The sequence below is a fragment of the Setaria viridis genome, chromosome 5, assembly GCF_005286985.2.
Source record: "Setaria viridis chromosome 5, Setaria_viridis_v4.0, whole genome shotgun sequence".
Taxonomy (NCBI): domain Eukaryota; kingdom Viridiplantae; phylum Streptophyta; class Magnoliopsida; order Poales; family Poaceae; genus Setaria; species Setaria viridis.
In genome coordinates this window covers 46,000,813-46,020,405 of record NC_048267.2, presented here as the reverse complement: position 1 = coordinate 46,020,405, position 19,593 = coordinate 46,000,813, and the positions used below count along the sequence as shown (strand labels likewise).

General features: G+C 42.3%; 4 protein-coding genes and 1 non-coding gene across 9 annotated transcripts; 2 read left to right on the top strand and 3 right to left on the bottom strand.

Annotated features, from left to right (window-relative positions):
* Positions 1-1,446: 1,446 nt before the first annotated feature.
* TRNAF-GAA (transfer RNA phenylalanine (anticodon GAA)) lies at positions 1,447-1,519 on the top strand. Its single transcript has one exon. It is a non-coding gene; the product is annotated as a tRNA-Phe (tRNA).
* Positions 1,520-1,978: 459 nt separating this feature from the next.
* On the bottom strand, positions 1,979-3,813 carry LOC117858158 (probable gamma-secretase subunit PEN-2). The gene is made up of 2 exons (XM_034741171.2): positions 3,456-3,813; positions 1,979-2,441 (listed from the first exon to the last, which is right to left on the bottom strand). Exons 1-2 carry the CDS (start codon positions 3,757-3,759, stop codon positions 2,278-2,280), a joined length of 468 nt encoding a protein of 155 aa, XP_034597062.1. The 5' UTR covers positions 3,760-3,813; the 3' UTR covers positions 1,979-2,277.
* Positions 3,814-4,292: 479 nt separating this feature from the next.
* LOC117858159 (uncharacterized) lies at positions 4,293-7,590 on the bottom strand. 5 transcript variants are annotated; one of them, XM_072294076.1, is made up of 10 exons: positions 6,927-7,590; positions 6,734-6,835; positions 6,507-6,634; positions 6,276-6,415; positions 5,934-6,113; positions 5,669-5,785; positions 5,338-5,489; positions 5,085-5,218; positions 4,850-4,936; positions 4,293-4,690 (listed from the first exon to the last, which is right to left on the bottom strand). In XM_072294076.1, the coding sequence occupies exons 1-5, from the start codon at positions 7,180-7,182 to the stop codon at positions 6,011-6,013; spliced, it is 729 nt and encodes a 242-aa protein (XP_072150177.1). In that variant the 5' UTR covers positions 7,183-7,590; the 3' UTR covers positions 4,293-4,690; positions 4,850-4,936; positions 5,085-5,218; positions 5,338-5,489; positions 5,669-5,785; positions 5,934-6,010. The 5 variants fall into 5 exon arrangements, with proteins under 5 accessions (XP_072150177.1, XP_072150179.1, XP_072150176.1 ...); XM_072294078.1 differs by having other exon boundaries at positions 5,085-5,152; XM_072294075.1 differs by having other exon boundaries at positions 4,850-5,218.
* A 134-nt stretch (positions 7,591-7,724) lies between these two features.
* On the bottom strand, positions 7,725-9,264 carry LOC117858157 (NAD(P)H-quinone oxidoreductase subunit O, chloroplastic). Its single transcript, XM_034741170.2, has 6 exons — positions 8,942-9,264; positions 8,771-8,826; positions 8,573-8,638; positions 8,421-8,462; positions 8,251-8,310; positions 7,725-8,012 (listed from the first exon to the last, which is right to left on the bottom strand). Exons 1-6 carry the CDS (start codon positions 9,186-9,188, stop codon positions 7,983-7,985), a joined length of 501 nt encoding a protein of 166 aa, XP_034597061.1. The 5' UTR covers positions 9,189-9,264; the 3' UTR covers positions 7,725-7,982.
* Positions 9,265-10,616: 1,352 nt separating this feature from the next.
* LOC117856955 (phosphatidylserine decarboxylase proenzyme 2) lies at positions 10,617-18,478 on the top strand. Its single transcript, XM_034739410.2, has 21 exons — positions 10,617-10,928; positions 11,079-11,158; positions 11,461-11,485; positions 11,591-11,650; positions 11,857-11,925; positions 12,269-12,361; positions 12,453-12,503; positions 13,307-13,390; positions 13,470-13,561; positions 13,666-13,821; positions 13,942-14,026; positions 14,134-14,245; positions 14,835-14,935; positions 15,848-15,895; positions 16,062-16,208; positions 16,884-16,979; positions 17,119-17,193; positions 17,312-17,404; positions 17,801-17,887; positions 17,989-18,039; positions 18,164-18,478. Exons 1-21 carry the CDS (start codon positions 10,746-10,748, stop codon positions 18,305-18,307), a joined length of 1,932 nt encoding a protein of 643 aa, XP_034595301.1. The 5' UTR covers positions 10,617-10,745; the 3' UTR covers positions 18,308-18,478.
* The last annotated feature ends 1,115 nt before the right edge of the window (positions 18,479-19,593 follow it).

Sequence of the window (19,593 nt, the reverse complement as noted above, 5' to 3'; positions counted from 1 at the left end):
TCGAATCATTGGTGATTGCGCGCATTGCATTAACACATCTATATGCATATGTAGTATAGCAGGTAATTAAGGCTAATTAATTTAATTTAGCTGCTGCTAGCTAGGTAATTAACTTAATATTGTTGCTGCTTCCATCGTCTGCTATTTTAGTTGCTAGCTAGTACTACCAGTAGCTAGGCGAGTCGCTTCTCGCTGGGCCATTGCAATGATAGGGGTAACGTATAGGAAATACTAGTATGAGTTGGGAAGCAAGAAACGGACACTGATCCCAGTTAGCTACACGTAGCTGCCAGCAGGAACAACATGCAGTCGTCACATGTACACGATCGTAGAAAATGAAACTTATATAATTGTTGCAAACTTGTACTCAACGCAACCAACCAATAGTGGTTGCAATTTGTTGCTAAATATGTACTACGTTGAGCTTTATTTAAATACATGTATACGTATTGCTTAATCAATTACAGTACATTGACCTGCCGGTTATATCACAACATGCAGGTCCATTATTGCTCCCTACCTTGCATGATTAGCTAGCTAACATAGTTAGTGAGCAGTGTAGATTACATCTATATATATAAGGTTCCTGCTGTCTTTCTCCCCTAGCTAGGGACATACTAGCTACTAGTAGTAGACAGTATGCAGGACAAAAACATGAGCACCCAAACAATGTTACTGGCTCACCTCAAGTGTGTTTGCAGTTGAATAAGACCATCACCTCATGTGAGCACTTTGGGGATGGAGGGTAGCAACTACTAGAGCCATGCATGTACACCAGTGGGCGATACATTGACTTTAATGACCCCCCCTCACATTGTATTCATCATCAGCTGTAACATCAAGTCGTACGTGGATCGAACCACCATGGTTGACACTTGTGACACAACATATACATTACAGTTATTGACGTTTTCCCTCTCCATCTGACTTTTGGTCCAAAACTTGTTCAAGGGGTTAGGAGATTCAACGGAATAATGTCAATGTGCATTCCTAGCTACCCGCTAGACCCTGCCTTGAGTACATATGAATCCTTATTTTTTTTCAATCAAAATTAAGTAAGCTGGCCAAAGAAAAGGCACAGTCAACTCTTCGCAAAAAAAGAGTATCAACTTCGCAAAAAAAAAAAGGCACAGTCAACTAATTACGAACCGGTTGCTTCATTTAGAGCAAGCCGCTTCCATTTCCATCCAGTCCAACGGCCTCCCTCTTGGTCTTGAAATTTCTGCATAGCCATCCTATCTGTGTGTAGCTGCTATGTCATATGGTAGGAGGCTAGCTTGCAACCACATCACGTGTTCAAAGGTCAATTTCGGCTGGAAGAAGAAGCTGGAGGCTGGAGCGGAAATAGCGGGCGCGTACGGCTGTTGTGGATGCAGTTTGGTAGAGCCAACAGCTGCGGGAGAAATCCAGAATTCATGTTAAATCCTTGCGTCACCTGAACACAAAGCGGGGATAGCTCAGTTGGGAGAGCGTCAGACTGAAGATCTGAAGGTCGCGTGTTCGATCCACGCTCACCGCATTTTTGTTATGTTTTTTTTGTTCTTCTGGGCCGAAATGCAAGCTCATCCAGTCAAGGTCAATCTCCCCGCCCCCCCCCCCCCCCCCCCCCCCCCTTTTTTTCCCTTCTATGCACAAGATGATGAGCCCTGAATTTCCGATCGAGCTATTCCATCTTCAATTACTAAAACTGGACATATATAACAGTTAAAACTTATTGTTTTTATTGTAACTTTGTAAGCACCAAACCAGCTTGGTTTCTCATTGGATGTGCCTCTATTTCACTGACGTCAATATTTAATTTCAAACGAGGGAATACAAATACCTGATTCATTCCAGCAAAACGGACACAAAGCAGAGTGCGACGTCGTATCGTAAAACGTATATCAGAATGTCTAGCAATACAAAAGCATTATCCATCAAATTGAGTCTGATTTCTCATATGAGGGAATACAAATGCCTGATTCATTCCAGCAAAACGGACACAAAGCACGGTGCAACGTCGTATCATAAAACACATATCAGAATGTCTAGCAATACAAAAGCATTATCCTTGAGTCCGGTTTCTTCATAGATATTTACCTCAGATCTATGGTAACATGACCTCTCCAACACAAATCATTCATCCCTTTCTACAACACAGCCCACACTAACCTTCAGTCTAACCAGCCATTGATATTAGATAACAGCAAATAGTACCAAGCCCCACGAAGACGAAACTATCTCCTCCAGGGAAAAGCAATGGAGTACAACCAGTGAGATGGTCGGAGCCAGCGGAGGCTATCCCATAAATCCAGAGAGGCCAAGCTTGTCAGCAACATTGTACATTACGAGATCATTCCACGCTGGTCCAAACAATCGTTCGCCTCCAACAATGAAAGTCGTGGCCCAAGTGATCAGAACAACAGAAAATATGGTAAAGCCAATCGCTGATCGCACAACATCTGCACAGAATGTTCACATGTGTAAGAAACTGGAAATGATAACACCACAAGATAGAGAGGGTACCAGTTGAGCTTGTTAACCTATAGTTGTGATTTTTTTGTTTATATAGCAGTTACCAAAGGAAGTCAAAGCTTATAATTTGCATATTCAATCAACAAACTACTAGAGATCAACTACACTGTTTAGCTCCTGTGAGTAATATGGCTCTATGAAATTAGACATCTATTCTCAAGAGGCGTAAGAAAGTGAAAGCCTTTTCAGATGAAACAGATTGGATCAATCCCTTATCTCCATAGGCATATATCCTAGTGAACCTCATAGCAACCAACAACGAGTAACAGTATGCCACATGAAAAACCTCAAATGGTTCTAAAAATGGTGCCCTCAATATTGTCATAACAAGAACGATTATGTTGTCTCTTCCAAAAATTAGTTCAGCATTCAAATTCATAGGTGGCCCATAGCCCCATACAAAATGCTGCTATTAGAAGTGATACTCAATTGCAAAGAATGCTGATGCAATCACATGTACTGTATGTAACAAATTCTTACTCAGGGGATGGCCCAACTCATTGTACACTTTTGAGACAACAATACTAAGTACAGTTTGATTCTGCAGACAAAATCGAATTGTCAAGATAGAATTAATGTTTCCCTGAACTAAAGATAACACATCAACAGTAGCCTCCAGTTTATTTTAAAAAAATGAACCGATCTACTCCAGAATCATACTAGGTTCGGTTAATCTCTGGAGAACCCCTACAACTACACTTTCTGCACAAAGTTAGTGAACAATGAAATATTTCAGCATCCAAAGTCCTAAGAAAATCACTAAAGATGCTACTGTCAAATGCAGCACGAGATGATTCGAACCTAAATTATACGATCCAGAAAGGTAAAGAGCAGGTCAAAGCCCCCGCCGCGTCACATATTGCCATTACGACAGATCAGATCTTTCACACGAGAACAAAGAGATGAGACGAGGAGGGGGAAGAAGGGACCGCAAGTCTTACAGGGGCGGATGGGCCCGAAGGCGGCGGGTGAGGATGCCGCCGGCGAGCGGAGGAGCGGCCAGAAGTAGCAGCAGTTGATGGCCCAGAGAAAGGGGAGGCACGCGAAACCCCACAGGAAGAAGCGCCGAGCGTGGCCCTCCGCCTCCTCCAGCGGCAGCCCGAGGGGGCCGTCCACCGTCGCCCAGGCAGGCGGTGGAGGCGGGAAGCGGGGACCACGCGACGGCGGCCGGCGGCCGGCGGCGGACGGGCGGGGGAGGAGGCCGGACTCCTCGTCTTCGGGCACTCCTGCAACCCTCGCCTCCATTGCTGTGTTGCTCTTCCCCCTTTTCCTCTTCCGAGTTTACTCGGTTAACCCCTTTGTATTGCTGCTTTTGGATTTGGTTTTATTTCAGCCCTTTGAGATCCTTTTCTTTTAATTTTGAGAAAAGGATTTATCTCATGTGAGTATTCTCAGGAGGTGTAAGAAAGCAACGTACAAAATAGCGGGCTATAGGATTTAGCGTAGAGCTGTGCTCAACTACTATAGCACCATTATAGCCCGCTAATTAGTACAACGCTGTTGTATCGGCAGCTAGCATCAACCGCTATAGTCCGCTATTTCGTACATCGTAAGAAAGTGAAAGTCAGATGGAAAAAATTAGACGATCGTCTCCATAGCACCACCTAGTAACAAACTAACATTAATATAGCATACCAGAGCACCACCTAGTAACAAACTAACAATAATATAGCATACCAGTATGACACTTTGAAGCTTCAAATGATTAAAAAAATGAAAACAAATGTTGTCATAACACGAAAACGAAAAGGATGGACCTTCCGAAAATTAGTTCAGCATTTGATTTCACGGATGACCGTACGAAAAAATGCTGCTATTTGGAGCATGTGCTTACCCATGCCAAATCATCTTCAAGATTCAAGATTCTGAGTTCAACAACAGTACTTAGCACAACACCAAGTGATGTTGCAGTAAAACTTTAGCACCATATATACTTTGCACTGCTACATAGTACTAGACAATATTGTATCATCGCACTTAAGAAGGCAGTACCATAGATGTCGCAACAGGTTATTTTCATTATTACAACTCAAACCGAAATAAAATTGATGGCTTCCATGTGTACAATCATCTCCATTCACATATCTATGAGATGGGGGGCCTTCTGCGCCAAATTTTAGCTTTATGCTTCTTAAGATCGCCGGTATGACACCAAAAGGGCTTGGGCACGGGCCAACTGTCATTAGACATTTTGCAAACAATGCAATGTGATCCACAAATATATATGTAACGTTTAATCTGATAGCAATAACATTTTGCGAACAATAATGCAATGTGATCCATAAATATATATGGAACATTTAATCTGTTAGTAATGGTATATGTATTAGAATACCTATTAGGTCGATAACTATCGTCATCATCCATAGTCCAGTCAAGCACACGAGATTTCTTCCTGTCATGACCACCTTCAGAGACATTCCTATCAAAAACCAAAGAACATATTTAACTGAAAACTCTACTTCACGGAGCCTGCTTCAATAAGATTTTTATAGCCAAGTGAGCGTCCTTGATACCTGAATGCAGTACATGACTAGCACTTGAAAACCCAAAATGAAATCTAGACATACCTTTTTGTCTTGAAATTATCTAGGATAGCCAAAATCACACTCGATGACAAGTATGGGGTTCCTTCCATCTGATCATAGAAGTTCATGCCAACAAATGTCCCGTCAAATTTAAGGAGAGGTCCTCCAATGCCAGCCTAACCAGGTGGCATGAAGTCGTTGTTAATGCCGAAAAGATATTGCAGTTAACACATTCTGAAGCAACTATTTGATTTAACCCTGTAAAAAGTAGGTAAAGAAAAGAAAACAACCGTACCTTAGTGATTCTGCATTTAGTGTATTCAAGATATTCGCAATCGAATATGAACGGCCCGACAAACTGATACCCTGTTGAAGCCATCAACATGCCGGATTTGAAGCAACACCCTAGTAATTTACAATTGTCGTACCACCCATCTTGAATAATTGCTGGTTCGTGAGAACAAAAATCCTCAACATAGACTAGAGCAACGTTGTAATGCAAATTATAATGTTGTAGCATGCTGGTTGTTTGGATCGTAAGACTTCAATTTGCATATGACACAACTGAGACTTAATAAAAAAAAGTATATTGAAAGAATGCGGATCAAAGAATAATTATCACTAACCCTCAAATTTTCAAGAATCTTTGCATTATCATCAGGATCTCTAATCAAGCTCGCTGAAGTCAGAATAGTTGTACGTCCATTCCATTTTATGAAAAACCCATTGCATGCAAAAAAAAACTGCATATAATGATTGTTACCATTCAGTAGAGTACAAAGCATAAAAGCTAATTTTACACCATTTGAGACAATTTCAAAAATAATTATCATTGCATGAATTGCATAATAACAAATATTCAATGGTGTTAATGTGTGGCTGTATGCTCACCTTCTCGATTAGTGTTCAACCGTGGAGGAAGTTTAAGATCATACAGGGGTGTACGGTACGCCAACCACAGAAGAGGTCTAAGTGTTTGCAAGAAAAAAAAAGGTTCTTTTCGTACTTAAAAACATGTTCATGCCAGGCAAACCTCCCATCAAAAGTAGAAAGTGGCCCACCATCGCAAACCTAGCGCGCGCACACACACAAAAGATGAGTTACAAGCAACACAGGTATCGAAATAAAAGTGAAATAGAAGGCCTTACTTAAAACATAATTTTATTGCCTAAGACTCTGTTGCATGTAGTAGCAGAAACAGATTAAAATACTCATACTGCGATCCAAGCATACCTCAGAGAACGTGGACAATGTAAGTTTTCCACTCCATTCATATCAGTAAAGTTCCTGACGTTGACAGTAGCAATGTTTTGATCTAAATCATAATCTCCCAAAAACCTTGTGGTAACATTCTCAAAATGGCGCACTTGCACCTATAATGATGAAGCAAGAAAAGAGGAAATGACTATCACAATTATCTTATGTAGAAAGGAAAATTGGTAAAGGATGATCAGCAGAATCAACCTTCAAGTTATCATGGTCCTTTCTTTCAACATCTAAAGCTTTAACCAAGCTGGCTGAAGTCAGAAACCTTGTTGCATGCTCGCCACAATCTACAGCTATGCCCGAGCATGCAAATAACACTGTGTCTCCTGAACAAGATCATAATCTAATCAATTCTAATCAGCGAATTCAAATGTACTTTTGGAAAAAAAAAGGAACAAGAGTAGTATAACAAAACAAATAATCACCATCCATCAGAGCAAGTGAGACAACACTTTTAGACAACTCTTTTGCAACTTCTTCACTGAGGTCACTCCAGACACCTTGATTTGAGTCCCGATACAGGTTGCCTAGTTAAAATAAAATAAAAAACATACAACAAAGCTGTGAGCAACCAGAGCTGTAAGAAACATGCACAGAAAATAAATAGGACCAGCAGACCTGAAATCGATAATCCAGTTGTCTCTTCTCTCTTGCAAATTGTTTTGTTCTCTGTTGAGCTTCCTGTGAGATCATCAGCTATTTCATTCCTCTTCCAGCTTCTTGTGGGATCAACGCCACCCCTCTGACATTCCGGCATCTTCCCAACACTGAAGCAGATGTCCAACTTTGGGTCAAACCGGTAAAGCAAATGCCATGACACTAACACAGGCCAACTAATCAAAAGGTCAGAAATACAGGTTCTGTGATTGCTCATGACCAATAAGGTTTCCAGTAAGCCCCAAATAAATGTTGATAAATGTAAGAAGGGAAAAAAAAGCAATCTGTGAACCAATCTAACTCCAGAATCATACTAGGTTCGGCTCAGTTAATCTCTGAATAACCAAAGTTAGTGCACAATGGGAAAAGTTTCAGCGTCCAGCATTTTAAGAGAACCACTAACGATGCTCCTGTCCATGCAGGACGGAAGGATTCGAACCAAAACTACGGTCCAGATAGCTAGGTCAAGAGGATGTCGAACCCCCAACGCGTCGCGTACAAGCATTACGGCAGACGAGAACGAAGGGATGGGACGAGGAGGGAGGGGGGAGAAGGGGTCGGCGTCTTACAGGGGCGGATGGGGCAGAAGGCGGCGGGCGGGAAGAATGCGGTCGACGAGCGGAGGAAGGGGAGGAACAAGTGCCGAGTCTAACCTAATAACGTTGGCTTGTTCTTTAAAAGTTGGTGAATTTTGCTGTTAGTATAAGATTTTCTGAGGCCGTACCTATCCTGCTACACATTCATGTTCGAATCCTGGTCTCAACACAAAATATGAGTTTTTTTTTTTGTATAATAACAAGTGCAGTACAGCAAATAAATTTGAATCTTGTCGTCACTTTGGCCTTTCTTCCTTATTATTCAGCTCAGGTGGTGTAACGGCAGATTGCCTCTTGACTGGGTTGGCATTTTGCATCTAGTACAACAGACTGAACATGTGGCATGGCGATGGCGCGTGCTCCGCCGGATGAACTGAGAACTGTTAACTGAAAAAGGTCCTTGCGAGGCCGGCCGCGGCCATCATATCCTCTCGTAGTCCAGCTTGTCCGACTGCAAACAATCACATGTCACGAGAGAGGTGAGTGCTTCCCTGATTCATATATACTGTAGAGGCAATCGGTTTCGGTAACTTAAGCTACTGCTGATTTCTATTTACTCAGACAGCGGGCAGATCATCGGCTGGGAAATCAGATCGATCAGCAAGGCACGGTTAATGGCATCGTCGTTTATACGCACGGACGCACGCAGCAGAATAATAATGCCAAGTGATGCAGTAGCATTAAGATACCTTGATGAGCATGTAAGTTGGCAGCCATGCCGGTGGTGTCGGAATCCCCACCCACGCGATCTGCATGCGTCAGGAAATCACATCGATCAGCAAGGCACGATTTGATCTGAAGAAGATCAGAACGGCAGATTAAAGAGCAGGTAGCATGCATGCAGCTGGAATTGACTGACCAGGGCGTATTCTCCGGTTTCAAAGATTTTGATGTCCAAGACCTGCACTCGTCGATACAAATCATCAAACTCGTAGCGGTCTTGTTGCTGAGCTGATGGTTGATCACCTCACTGAACTGAATGGAGTCATGAGAAATTAGCTAGTTATATACCTCGCCGCGGTCTTCGTAGATGTAGTCCAGGCCTTTGTAGAAGGGTGGATGTCCCACTGACAGGTACTGAAATACACACATCATGTGCAGCTAGCAGTCAGCGAATTGCATGCTGTACTGTACTGCACTGCACTATACACTACACGCACGCATGAGAGAAACGATCGACGACGAATTGAAAGTATGAACCCAACGCACGTTGATGCTGTTCAGGTACTTCTCCTTGTCCACGCGCACAATCTGCCCTTTCTTCACTGCACGCAGCCACAAACAGAGAGAGAAGGATCCAAAGTTCAGTTGAGTTCATCAAGGCTACGATATGCAGAATCAATCAACTGTTCTGCGGGATCCATGCATCCGGTATCTTACTCGAGTAGACTGGCTTCTTCTTCAGGAGCTTCTTGGGCGCCGCGCCATCCCCGGCCGCGGCGGCTGCCTTCGGAGCCGCAGCCGGCTTCTCCTCCCCGGCGGCCGCAGCGGAGGCGGCTCTGACAGGAGCGGCGCCGGCGCAGCGACGCCGGGCCGGTGGCGTCGTCCGTCTCGCCGCCGTTGCCATCAATGCCGCCGGGGACGCGCCCGGGAAGAGCGGCCGAGGCGTCGCGGCGAGGGTCTCCATGGCGTCGGAGAGAGATAGCAGCTCAACCTGGCGTGGTGTGGTGTGGCAGGCGAGTCTGGACGTGCCGCCACACGAACTGCGCCGTGGCGGATAAGACGATACGACGCGACGGCGACGCGCGCGCGCGCGTCGCCGTGAATCGTATCATCCATCCATCGGTCGGGCTGCAAATCGGGCCGCACACGCACCGGCCCATTTGAGCCACGATGGATGATGGTCCATGGACCTTCATAGCCAGCCCGCCCACATAGCTAGCCCAATTTTACAAAGTTTTCGTTTTTTTTAAAAAAAAAAGGTTGAAAGGTATGCAAAATGTTTTCGCAAACTACGACCCAGCTTCATTTACTTGCATCTCTTCTTTTTTCTGTGTGATGATGAAATTAGGAGTTGTACCGATCCGAGAGACAGAGCTCTACCGATGAGAAAGAAAGAAAGAAAGAAAGAAAGAAATTAGGAGCTCTAACTCTGAAATCATTGTCATAGTTTAGCATATGATGACACCTGTATTCAAGGGAGAGTAAGGCCAGCATTTGTGGTTGCTTAACCCGCAAGAATTGAAACATGTAGCAATAAACAATTGTTTTCCACTTTGACCGTGTGTATAGCCTGGAAAATAAAAATGATGTAATAACTAGCCATTACTTCCTTTACTTTTTTATTAAAAAATAACTAGTCTTTGCTTTTACAGCGCAAAAAAAGAAAAGTGTGAACAAAGGCAAGTGGTTGGGAAAAAGTTTGCGATATTTTACAAATGTGCAAATCATCGTCAACTTTTTGTTCCCCGTCCTTTTCGAAATCCAAATCACGGTCTACTTTTATCGCTGCCCTGAGGCTGCAGGCGTGTGCGCCACCAAGAACGACCGATTCCTATCCAAAATGTAACAGCTGCTACGAGTTTCAAAACGAAATGTACAAGATGAAGAGATCGTCCATGGCATGAAGCCGCTGGCGGTGGGGGACCAGCAGTTGAAACCGAAGCCATTCTATTCTTTTTACGGGTGATTAGTTCCACGTACTAAACCTGTCACATTGAATGTTTGGATACTAATTAGAAAGATTAAACCAATTAAACAGATGGAGGCTAATTCGTAAGATGAATTTATTAAAATTAATTAGTCACTGGCGAGCGGGGCCAACCACGTCTGACGATGCGCTAGAGGAAGACGACAAAGGCAGGTTGCGAGAGTCAAGGGAGGGGGACCACACGGCAGTCTCAGTGAGGCGCGTATTCGCCGCTGACTGGAATTGGAACCCGCCGGCCGGACGACCCTCGCAAACCCCACTGACTCGTGGGACCGGTCCTGCACATGCGCCACCAAAGAGCCCACTGGCACGTGGGCCCAGGATGAACTTCCTCTTCCCTCGACGCGTGCGCGTGGGCTGTTTGCCTGGATTCAAAAGGCGCTCGGCTTTTGGGGGGGCGTCAAGCCGTCAATTCCAACACCGCCCCGTCTGCCGGGTAGTCTCTCCTCTGACGCCCACCCCACTAGCCGGGCCCCACCCGCTACGCCGCGCGGTTCGGTTCGTCCTCACCAACTCCTCCTCCTTCACTGACGGATGGGCCACTCGCCGTCGCGGCCCAATGCCTGCGCCGGCGCCGGCGACCCGCTGCCGTCCCGCTTCGCGCGCTTCCGCCGCCGGCTCCGCCTGCACCGCCGCCGCCGCAGCGGCGGCGACGACTCCGCCAAGGCCATCGCCGAGGACGAGTTCGCCGGCATCGCGCGCATCCGGATAGTCAAGGTAGGGCGACTGATCGACTCTGCTGCTAGTGCTACGTTACCGCTGCTTTCTAGGTTATGCATGCTTGCGCGGGCGGAATCCATGGAGGATTTGATTCGCATCTCTGTTGACTTCGTGTTTTATTTGATCCCCGGTTGGTGGTGGCCGCAGGCGGATATGCGGTTCAAGGACAAGTTCTTCGCCTGCCTTTCGCTAGGGGAGCGCACCTACCGCACCGAGACGTCCGACAAGTGCGTTGCCTTTGCTCCCGCTACCTTTACTCTCACCATGTCTCTTCCATCCGTCACCAAAACTGTTCATACCTGTGCTGTCCGCGCCCCTCGAAATGGCGACCCTCACGTTTCTGAGCCCTCCAACTCCAATTCAGTACAATTTAACTTACACACGGGTTTCCTGGAAAACACCACACCCACTTCATGTTGTTAATTGCTTCTACTTCCTTCTTACTTATGTATTCGTTAGCCTCGTAATGATGAGACATATCTATTTTTTTCTCTCTCATTTGGAATCTATGGACTTTTTTTTTTTGCAGTACGTACAGGCCTGTATGGGACTCGGTGAGTAAGCTTCACTTTTCCGCTGTGATCCTTCTGAAATGTCAATTTCAGATTGCTAAGGCATCTAGTTACGCATTGTTTATGATAATGCCGATAAATTTGCAGGAAAAGAAAATTATAGTTGAGACAAAAGGGCCTCATATTGCACGCATCTCTGTTTTTGAGGTATGCTGCCCTTGCATTAACTAAAAATAAGTTTGTCTACATGCCTAGCTGTGTTATTTCTGATTGAATGTAATCATTTTGTATACAATGCTTCCACATAAAGCAAATTATTGGTGGATAGCTTCAGAAGAATCTGTACTCATGGAAGTACAAGTCAAACTGCAGTTGCTATACAGTGCCGTTACATGCTCTGTACATTTTTGCAGACTAACCGGTTCTCCAAGAATACTTTGGTTGGTTACTGCGAAGTTGATCTCCTTGAAATTCTTACTAAGGTAACACTGTTCTTCATCTCATTCTTAAAATACGTTCATCTCTCTATCTGGGCTGTTTCTTGGTTTTCTATTGAAGAGGCTCATGTTCTTTTCCAGTCTAATAGGCTGTATACCTTTTATCAAGAGAAGATCATAGGCAATGTTTTGTGTTTCTTTTAAGTTAGTTACATGATGTAGAGTATCTGGATTTTCAAGTCCAGATATAGCGCATTTCCCCCGGCTGATCAAGTTTTCTATTCCTTTGGACATACATCTCATGCTCTGTATTAGACAATTTTGAAATGTTTCAAAACTATCTGATGGACCTGAACTTGATTATTATAACTCAAGTTTTCCCTATCAGGACTTGGACGAACACTCTGAGGAGCTTCCTCTGTTGGACCCATCATCACCCAATACTACCGTGGGTAGCATAACCATCTCATGTTACATCGAAGTAAGTGCTCTTGCTTATTTATTTTATGATCAGAACTCAGGGAACATCATACAAGTGCTGATTTTATTTTTGTCCGTTGGTTCTGTTGCAGGATCCTGTTGAAACAGAACAAAGCTTTGCCCGTCGTGTGTTAGCTATAGTGGTATTCTCCTAGTACCAATACCGTGTCTTCATATATGATTAGTAGATAAGAATCATGCCAAAGTTTTGTATGCTGTTTTTGATTAACTGTGTTCGTGTTATGTTTGTATATAAAAGCTTTTAGCTGTGAAAGTGTAAAGCTATAACAAGTGGGTGGATAGGTACTGCAGCATTTCTCAGCCTGCATTGACTGTTTGAGGCCAGCATAGCAAAACCACAGACTCTTCAATAATTTGAAGACTGTTGTTTACCCTAATCATGAAACTAGGTTTAGTTGTGCTGCTATGATAGTCTAAACTTTTAATTAGACATGATTTCCCCCTTAGGGAACATGGAACTAAGTACATGTGAATATGTGATACAATCATACAAATTGAATTGGTATCATAGCTTAACTAAGGAATGTAAGGTAGAGTTCTAGCAGAACTGTTAAAGAAAAATGTATTGGGGTGTGCTGGTCCTGCTGGACTGACGGTTTTCCTATTTAAAATCCTTTATGACTTCTAAGCCTTCAACTCTTCCTTGTTTCTTTTCTAATATACTTTTCTTAAATGGATGTTCAATTGTGCTTGTATTATGATATGCCTTATTTACTGTGCATGTGCCTCTTCTAGTTTGTTATTGCTGTCACTATTGTCCTCTACCAATTGTTTGACTTAAAAAGGCAATATTCTTTCATTTACGGTGCTCACAACATTGCTGCATTCTTTTGAATATGCTGCTTGTCAATTTCACATTGCATGTGTTGCCTTTATTTCTTTGTATTCCAACCTGCAAAACATGACACTGCTTGTTCTACCATAGGATTACAATGAAGATGGAACGCTTTCGTTATCTGAATTCTCAGACTTGATCAAAGCTTTTGGCAATAACTTTGCAGTTGCAAAGGTCAGGGTGTATTCCATTTCCTTTGAGAGTATGTTCCTTGTACTTGTATGCAGTCCCTTTAATTTCTTTCCTGCATTAGATTGAAGAGCTTTTCCGTCAAGCGGATAAAAATGGTGATGGCATAGTTGATATAGATGAACTGGCAGCCTTACTGGCCGATCAACAAGAGAAGTAACAACTTGCTACTTCTTCATATTTAGTTATGTTTCAAAATTAGTTATTGATTTGCACCCGAATGTAGCAGTATCATTGATTACGCCACCCTCTTTTTTCAGAGAACCACTTATAAGTAACTGCCCTGTATGTGGTGAAGATCTTGGAAAATATGATAAAATAAATGATATGATACATATGACACTTTGCTTCGATGAGGGAACTGGTAATCAGATAATGACTGGTGGATTTCTAACTGATAAGCAGGCTTCTTATGGGTAAGATGCTTCATTTATTGATGATTCTGACTGTGACTACTGCCATTTAAGCTTTTTTGTTCTGAAATATCATGCAAATGTGAACAAGTTATGCCATAGTCATATAGTTGTTGCATGCAGGTGGATGTTCAAGCTCAGTGAATGGGCACATTTTTCTACGTATGATGTTGGTTTGCACTCCGGCTCTACAGCTTCCCATATCCTGGTGTGTTAAGTTACTCCATATGTTAAATTAACTTTAAGTTTTGAATGAAGGAAGATGTGCCAATTTTATTGCTCCTTTCTTTTAATAAATCAGTACTATGATATAAGGTTTTCGACCGGCGAACAAAGAGGATAGTTGAAGAAGTTATTGATGGAAAAATTGTGTTGTCCATGAGGGCTTTATACCAATCAAAAGTAGGGCTCACTCTCATCAATACAGGTATGTTGGAACCATATAGTCTTAGCTCTTTTCATATTTCCCATTAATAAATTACGTAGTAATATCCTGACAAGGTGTACTAGATTCACTCAAAATTATCTGAGTTTTTTCACTCGTAAATTCACAACAATGGAATCACACTTAAGAATTCTGGTTTGCTTATTGTCCTATTGTGATGTATAATAATTTTTCTAATCAATATTTAGTTGGTGAAGCAGGTTATGAACAAGAAATTAACTTTTGATCACTAACTACAATCTTGAATTTTGAAAAGTTCTACATTTTTGTAGCTCATCACGCCATTGTGCTTGTGTAGTTGTAGACAAGGCAAACCTCGATCACTATGAGCTGCTTAAGAAACCAGCACACAGAAGTCATTGCAAGAAAGATGTTGGAATTATGACTAGTGTTTTTGGTACAGCCTTGAGGGATTGTCTGCTATATTAGAATTAGGATGTCTGATATACAGTGATATGTAAACTTATCACAATGTTTTTCTCTTTTCTAGAGTTGGTCTTGATCACCATCTAGTATGTGCGTCTTTATATGGATTGATACCTTAGATATAGTTGTGATTGTTGTCATGTAGGTGTTAAAGACCTCTTGAAGAACCTATCTGAGAAGCAAGGGAAAAAGATGAACTCACCGGAATCTGCAAAAGATATTCCCAAGTTCCTTGAGTCATTTAAGGTGCAGAATATAACTAAGCCTTTTCTAAAGAGCATGCTTGATGTACCAACCTAACAAAATCTAGAAACCATATGATGTGGAGATATCCTGGGATCCTTTATGTATGTTGCAATTGCTTATTGTCAGCCCTGCCTGAAGTTATGCCGTTTCTCAGTGTTCCTTTTTCCCCTTATTTTCTTTTCATAGCACAGTAACATGCACCTACAATACACACATTTCATGTCTGTCGGAGCCCTTTTAATTTCAGCATTTGGTATATTTCACCTGTCATTTTCAAGCAACATAAGTACTGTGGAACTGAAAGTCCTTGTTCTTGGATATAAAGTGAATTACAACAAATTTCTGAAAATAGTGTACTTTTATCATGTTTGGTGTTTTCCTATCCTTCAAATAGTATGCGGTCAGATGACATGCAGAATATACATTATGTGTTGAAGGATATGTGATTCAAGAAATCTATGCTGGTTACTGAAGGCCTGTTTTTGGAAACACATTGAAACCACAAAAGCAGGAGAACAACACACCTCATTTTCCCCATGCAGTTGCTATTTTTTTAATTTAGATAGTCTTGGAAGAAATGCGAAATTCTTTTTAATTAGATTGAGTCCTTAGAGGTATGCAAAGTTCTACATCTTCTGAAACATGTTTGCTATGCAGTCTACATTTCTGATTTCCCCCCCAGCTCAATCTTAGCTGTTTAGTCTGAATTTGGTTAATAAATTTCTATCCTTGTCAATACTTTGACCATCTCCATAATTATTACTTGGCTAAAATACTGATCGTTTGGTCTTGTTATTTATCTATCGATCTATTTTCTTGGTTATCTATCTCAAATTCTAATATATGTCAATCATTTACATTTATATAAGACAGATGTTGACACCATAAATATTCCTTTGTATATAACTGCAGGATCAAATTAACATGGACGAGGTCAAGGATCCTATTGAAAGTTTTAAGGTGTGTAACTATTACAGTAACCTAGCCCCCATTATTGTGTTCATTATCTTATCTTTTGGACTTCCCATAATGCTAATAATTTTGGAATGAAACGAGGCATCGATTGGATGGCACATTTGATTTTTGGAAAGCTTTCGGTATGCACTGAATTACTTCTTGTTTGTAGACTTTTAATGAATTTTTCATAAGAGGACTGAAACCTGGTGCCAGACCAATTGCATATTGTGATCAAGATGGTATCGCCACCTGTGCTGCTGATAGCCGTTTAATGGCTTTCAGTTCTGTTGATGAGAGCACAAGACTTTGGATCAAGGTAAGGGCATTAGTTGACTAATTTTAACTGAATCAGTACATCACAATATTAGGGTTTAAGTTCTATATAAAAGCCTAAGTGCTTGCAATAAATGGACACCAATATTTCCTTGGACCAGTATAATCTCATAAAAAATATAATCTCACTAAAAGGTATCTATTCCTGCAATATGTCCTGATTTTCTCTTTCATGCGCATGGTAAAGGGTAAACAATCATGTCAAAGTATATTTCATGCTGTCAATAATGCATATTTTTCTCTGTATAGTTGGCCTTCAATGCCTGTCATTTCTATTGGCCATTACATCATATTTAGGAAAGCTCACCACATTAGTAGCGTAAGCAGTAATTCATAGTGCGGTCTGTCTAGCTGGTCCTCAATGCTTGTCACTTTTCTATTGGCCGTTAATTCAATGGTTCGGTTACAGATAGCAATTGTAGCATTTTATGAACCAGCATATAGTGGGTAGCTTTCCTATCCGGCCAAGATAATGTCTGTATAAAATCTGACACGATGCATTGATTGCTTTGCTTGTACTTTCAGGACACTGTAAATATAACACGATTCTTAAGACGCATTATCACAACTCCAATGTGTAAACAAATTAATTTTAACTATATTATGTGTGTTGAGATATGTTCATGCAATCACAGCATGACCCCTTTTCCATTCCTAGGGCCGCAAATTTTCAATTGAGGGTCTCCTAGGGACCAGTGCCCACTCGAATGCTTTAAGCAATGGATCGTTGGTCATTTTCCGGCTTGCACCTCAGGTACAGGTTTTAATCTCCTTTAAGAAAAAGGATCATCACTTGTGATTTAATATGCGTATATCTATTTGGTTCCTAGAGGCTCAATTTTTTGTTGGAAGCATACTATGCAATTGTGAATCTTACACTTTCTAGTATGCAGGATTACCATAGGTTTCATGTACCAGTCTCAGGAACCGTGGAGAAATTTGTGGAAATTCCTGGATGCCTGTACACGGTATAGAATACTTATATTTGCATGCTTTCATCTTTGTGGAAAGGGATCTGTCTGTGTTCTGTTCTCTTTCTACCATTTCTTAGCATCTGGCTGATGCTAGTATCTTTTCATTTGATAGGTCAATCCCATCGCTGTGAATAGCAAGTATTGCAATGTATTCACAGAAAATAAGAGAGTTATCTCAATAATATCAACTTCAGAGTTTGGAAAGGTTTGTATTTCTGTTCTTTTCCTTGTATATGACCAGGCATCGATCCACCTATCACTATCGCTGCTGTCAGAATGTTGGATTAGTTGTACTCATTCAGTTATCTCTTGTGAGAAAAGTTTACAGAAAAGGATGTTGAATGCCCGTGTAGCTTGGACTTCTTTCCCCATTTTCTATTAAATCTTTGGGAGCAGTAGGCTCGATGCTACGGTGGAATTTGTGATATATGTCTGTAGCCTATCTTGTCTTACCAGGATCTTAAAAATTGTCAGTATATTGCTTAATTCATTTGTTTACCATAGCCTTGAGATGAACTCAGAACATCCTGGAGTGTTGCCAGTAGCTTGTATACTTCTCCGTCACTCATCATGCAATGCTTTTTCTGATGGCATGGTTCAGGTAGCGTTTGTCGCGATTGGAGCAACCATGGTAGGAAGCATCACTTTCTTGAAAAAGGAGGGTGATTACGTCCAGAAAGGAGATGAGGTTTGCATTCACGCATTACCACTTATCATATCTTAATAAGAATTTCTTCTGTTGCTTGTGTCAAGGTGTAACATTATCTTATTTTATCTTTCTTGGTCCAGTTTGGGTATTTCTCCTTTGGAGGGAGCACAGTGATATGCGTCTTTGAGAAGGTATGCTCATCCTCCCTTAGTAAGGGTTTTCTTTTCTACTTTTAAAAGAAAAATCGATGCCACCCATACAAACAGATTCTCAAACCAGAGTAGTTGCTCAAGAAAAGTTCACTTCGTATGGCAGGATGCGATCCAGTTCGATGCTGATCTTGTTGCCAACAGCGAAAGGTCACTGGAAACCCTTGTTTCTGTTGGCATGACTCTGGGCGTTTCCACAAGGAACAAGGGGCTGCAAGTGCCCGAGCTGCAGAAATGTTCGCTTGATTGACGGAGAGGTGCGACATGGTACAGAGCTGTAAGTTAATCGCAAATGGGTTAATAGTAGGGTGTATTTAGCTAGCAGCTGCCATTTGATTTGACAATTAGCAAGGAAGAACTAGCGTCATATATTCATTTTGAACTACGTTCTTTATGGTGCTCAAGTACACAGTTTTTTTTACTCTCTCCAAAGAAAAAGTAAACAAGCTTTGAAAAGTTCTTGGTCACGACTCACGAGAGGATACATACGCATATACATATACTCTCAGATCATACGCAACATCCAAATAATAATGGAAATAGCACATGGAAGCCGAACATCCTAGAGGAGCCCCGGCCTAGATTGGAAGGGGAAGTAGGGCGTCGTCGAGGCGGCGCCAGCAAGATTGCTACTCTTCTTCCTCTTCCCTTCGTCTTGCTTCTTCTGCTTCTCCAGTTGCTGCTGCTTCTCGTGTTGCTTCTTGATGGCATCATCATCATCATCCGACCTGAATGAAGACGCCGAAGATGAGGAGGAGGACGGCTTCTTGGGGAACACCTTGGCGAGCGATGGCATGCAGGAGAGACTCATGGCTTCTTCAGCTCTTGTGCCTTTTTACTGGGGGGCGTGGAGTGCGTGACTCTGACTGTGTGTTGATGCTCTGAGGTCTGGGCAAGCACCAATTTATAGGCTGCCACTCTCTATTCTGCCTCCAAGCTTCCTGCGGAAGATTGCCACTTCGATTCTTGCTTCTGCTGCCCTCGTTTTTTTAATTCAGGGGGTGTTTGGTTCCGGAGATTAGAGTTTAGTCCTTGTCACATCGAATATTTAGATACTACTTAAGTATAGATTAATTAACCGTAGGTCAGGGTTCCTATCCCATCGTTTTTTTTATTTGACTTTTTTTTATTTAACCGTAGGTCAAGGTAAGCGATGAGCTATTGGCCTATTGTAGTAGAGTAGTATTAAGTATTATATCTCTCGGGATGGAGCAGGTAAGTGTGATTATTATGCTTATGGAGTCACGATCGCTGATGTGATGTAAACGCTAGTCTGGCACGTGGGCTTGGGCCCAGCTGTCATGGACCAAGAGCTCACTGCACGTGAGGTGTCATCTCTGAGAACTAACTGTCTTGCTTCGGTCATCAATGACACTCACTCTACTGGTGACTATACCATTCCATCCATGCTGCTCTGACCGACGACCGAGAAGCTGATCGAGGTGGTTTCTTGGTAGACAAGGTTGTCAAGTTCAGAGTTATCTGGTTATCTGGTTGGAGAACTGCCAATGAGCAATGCTCTGCTCGGATGGAATG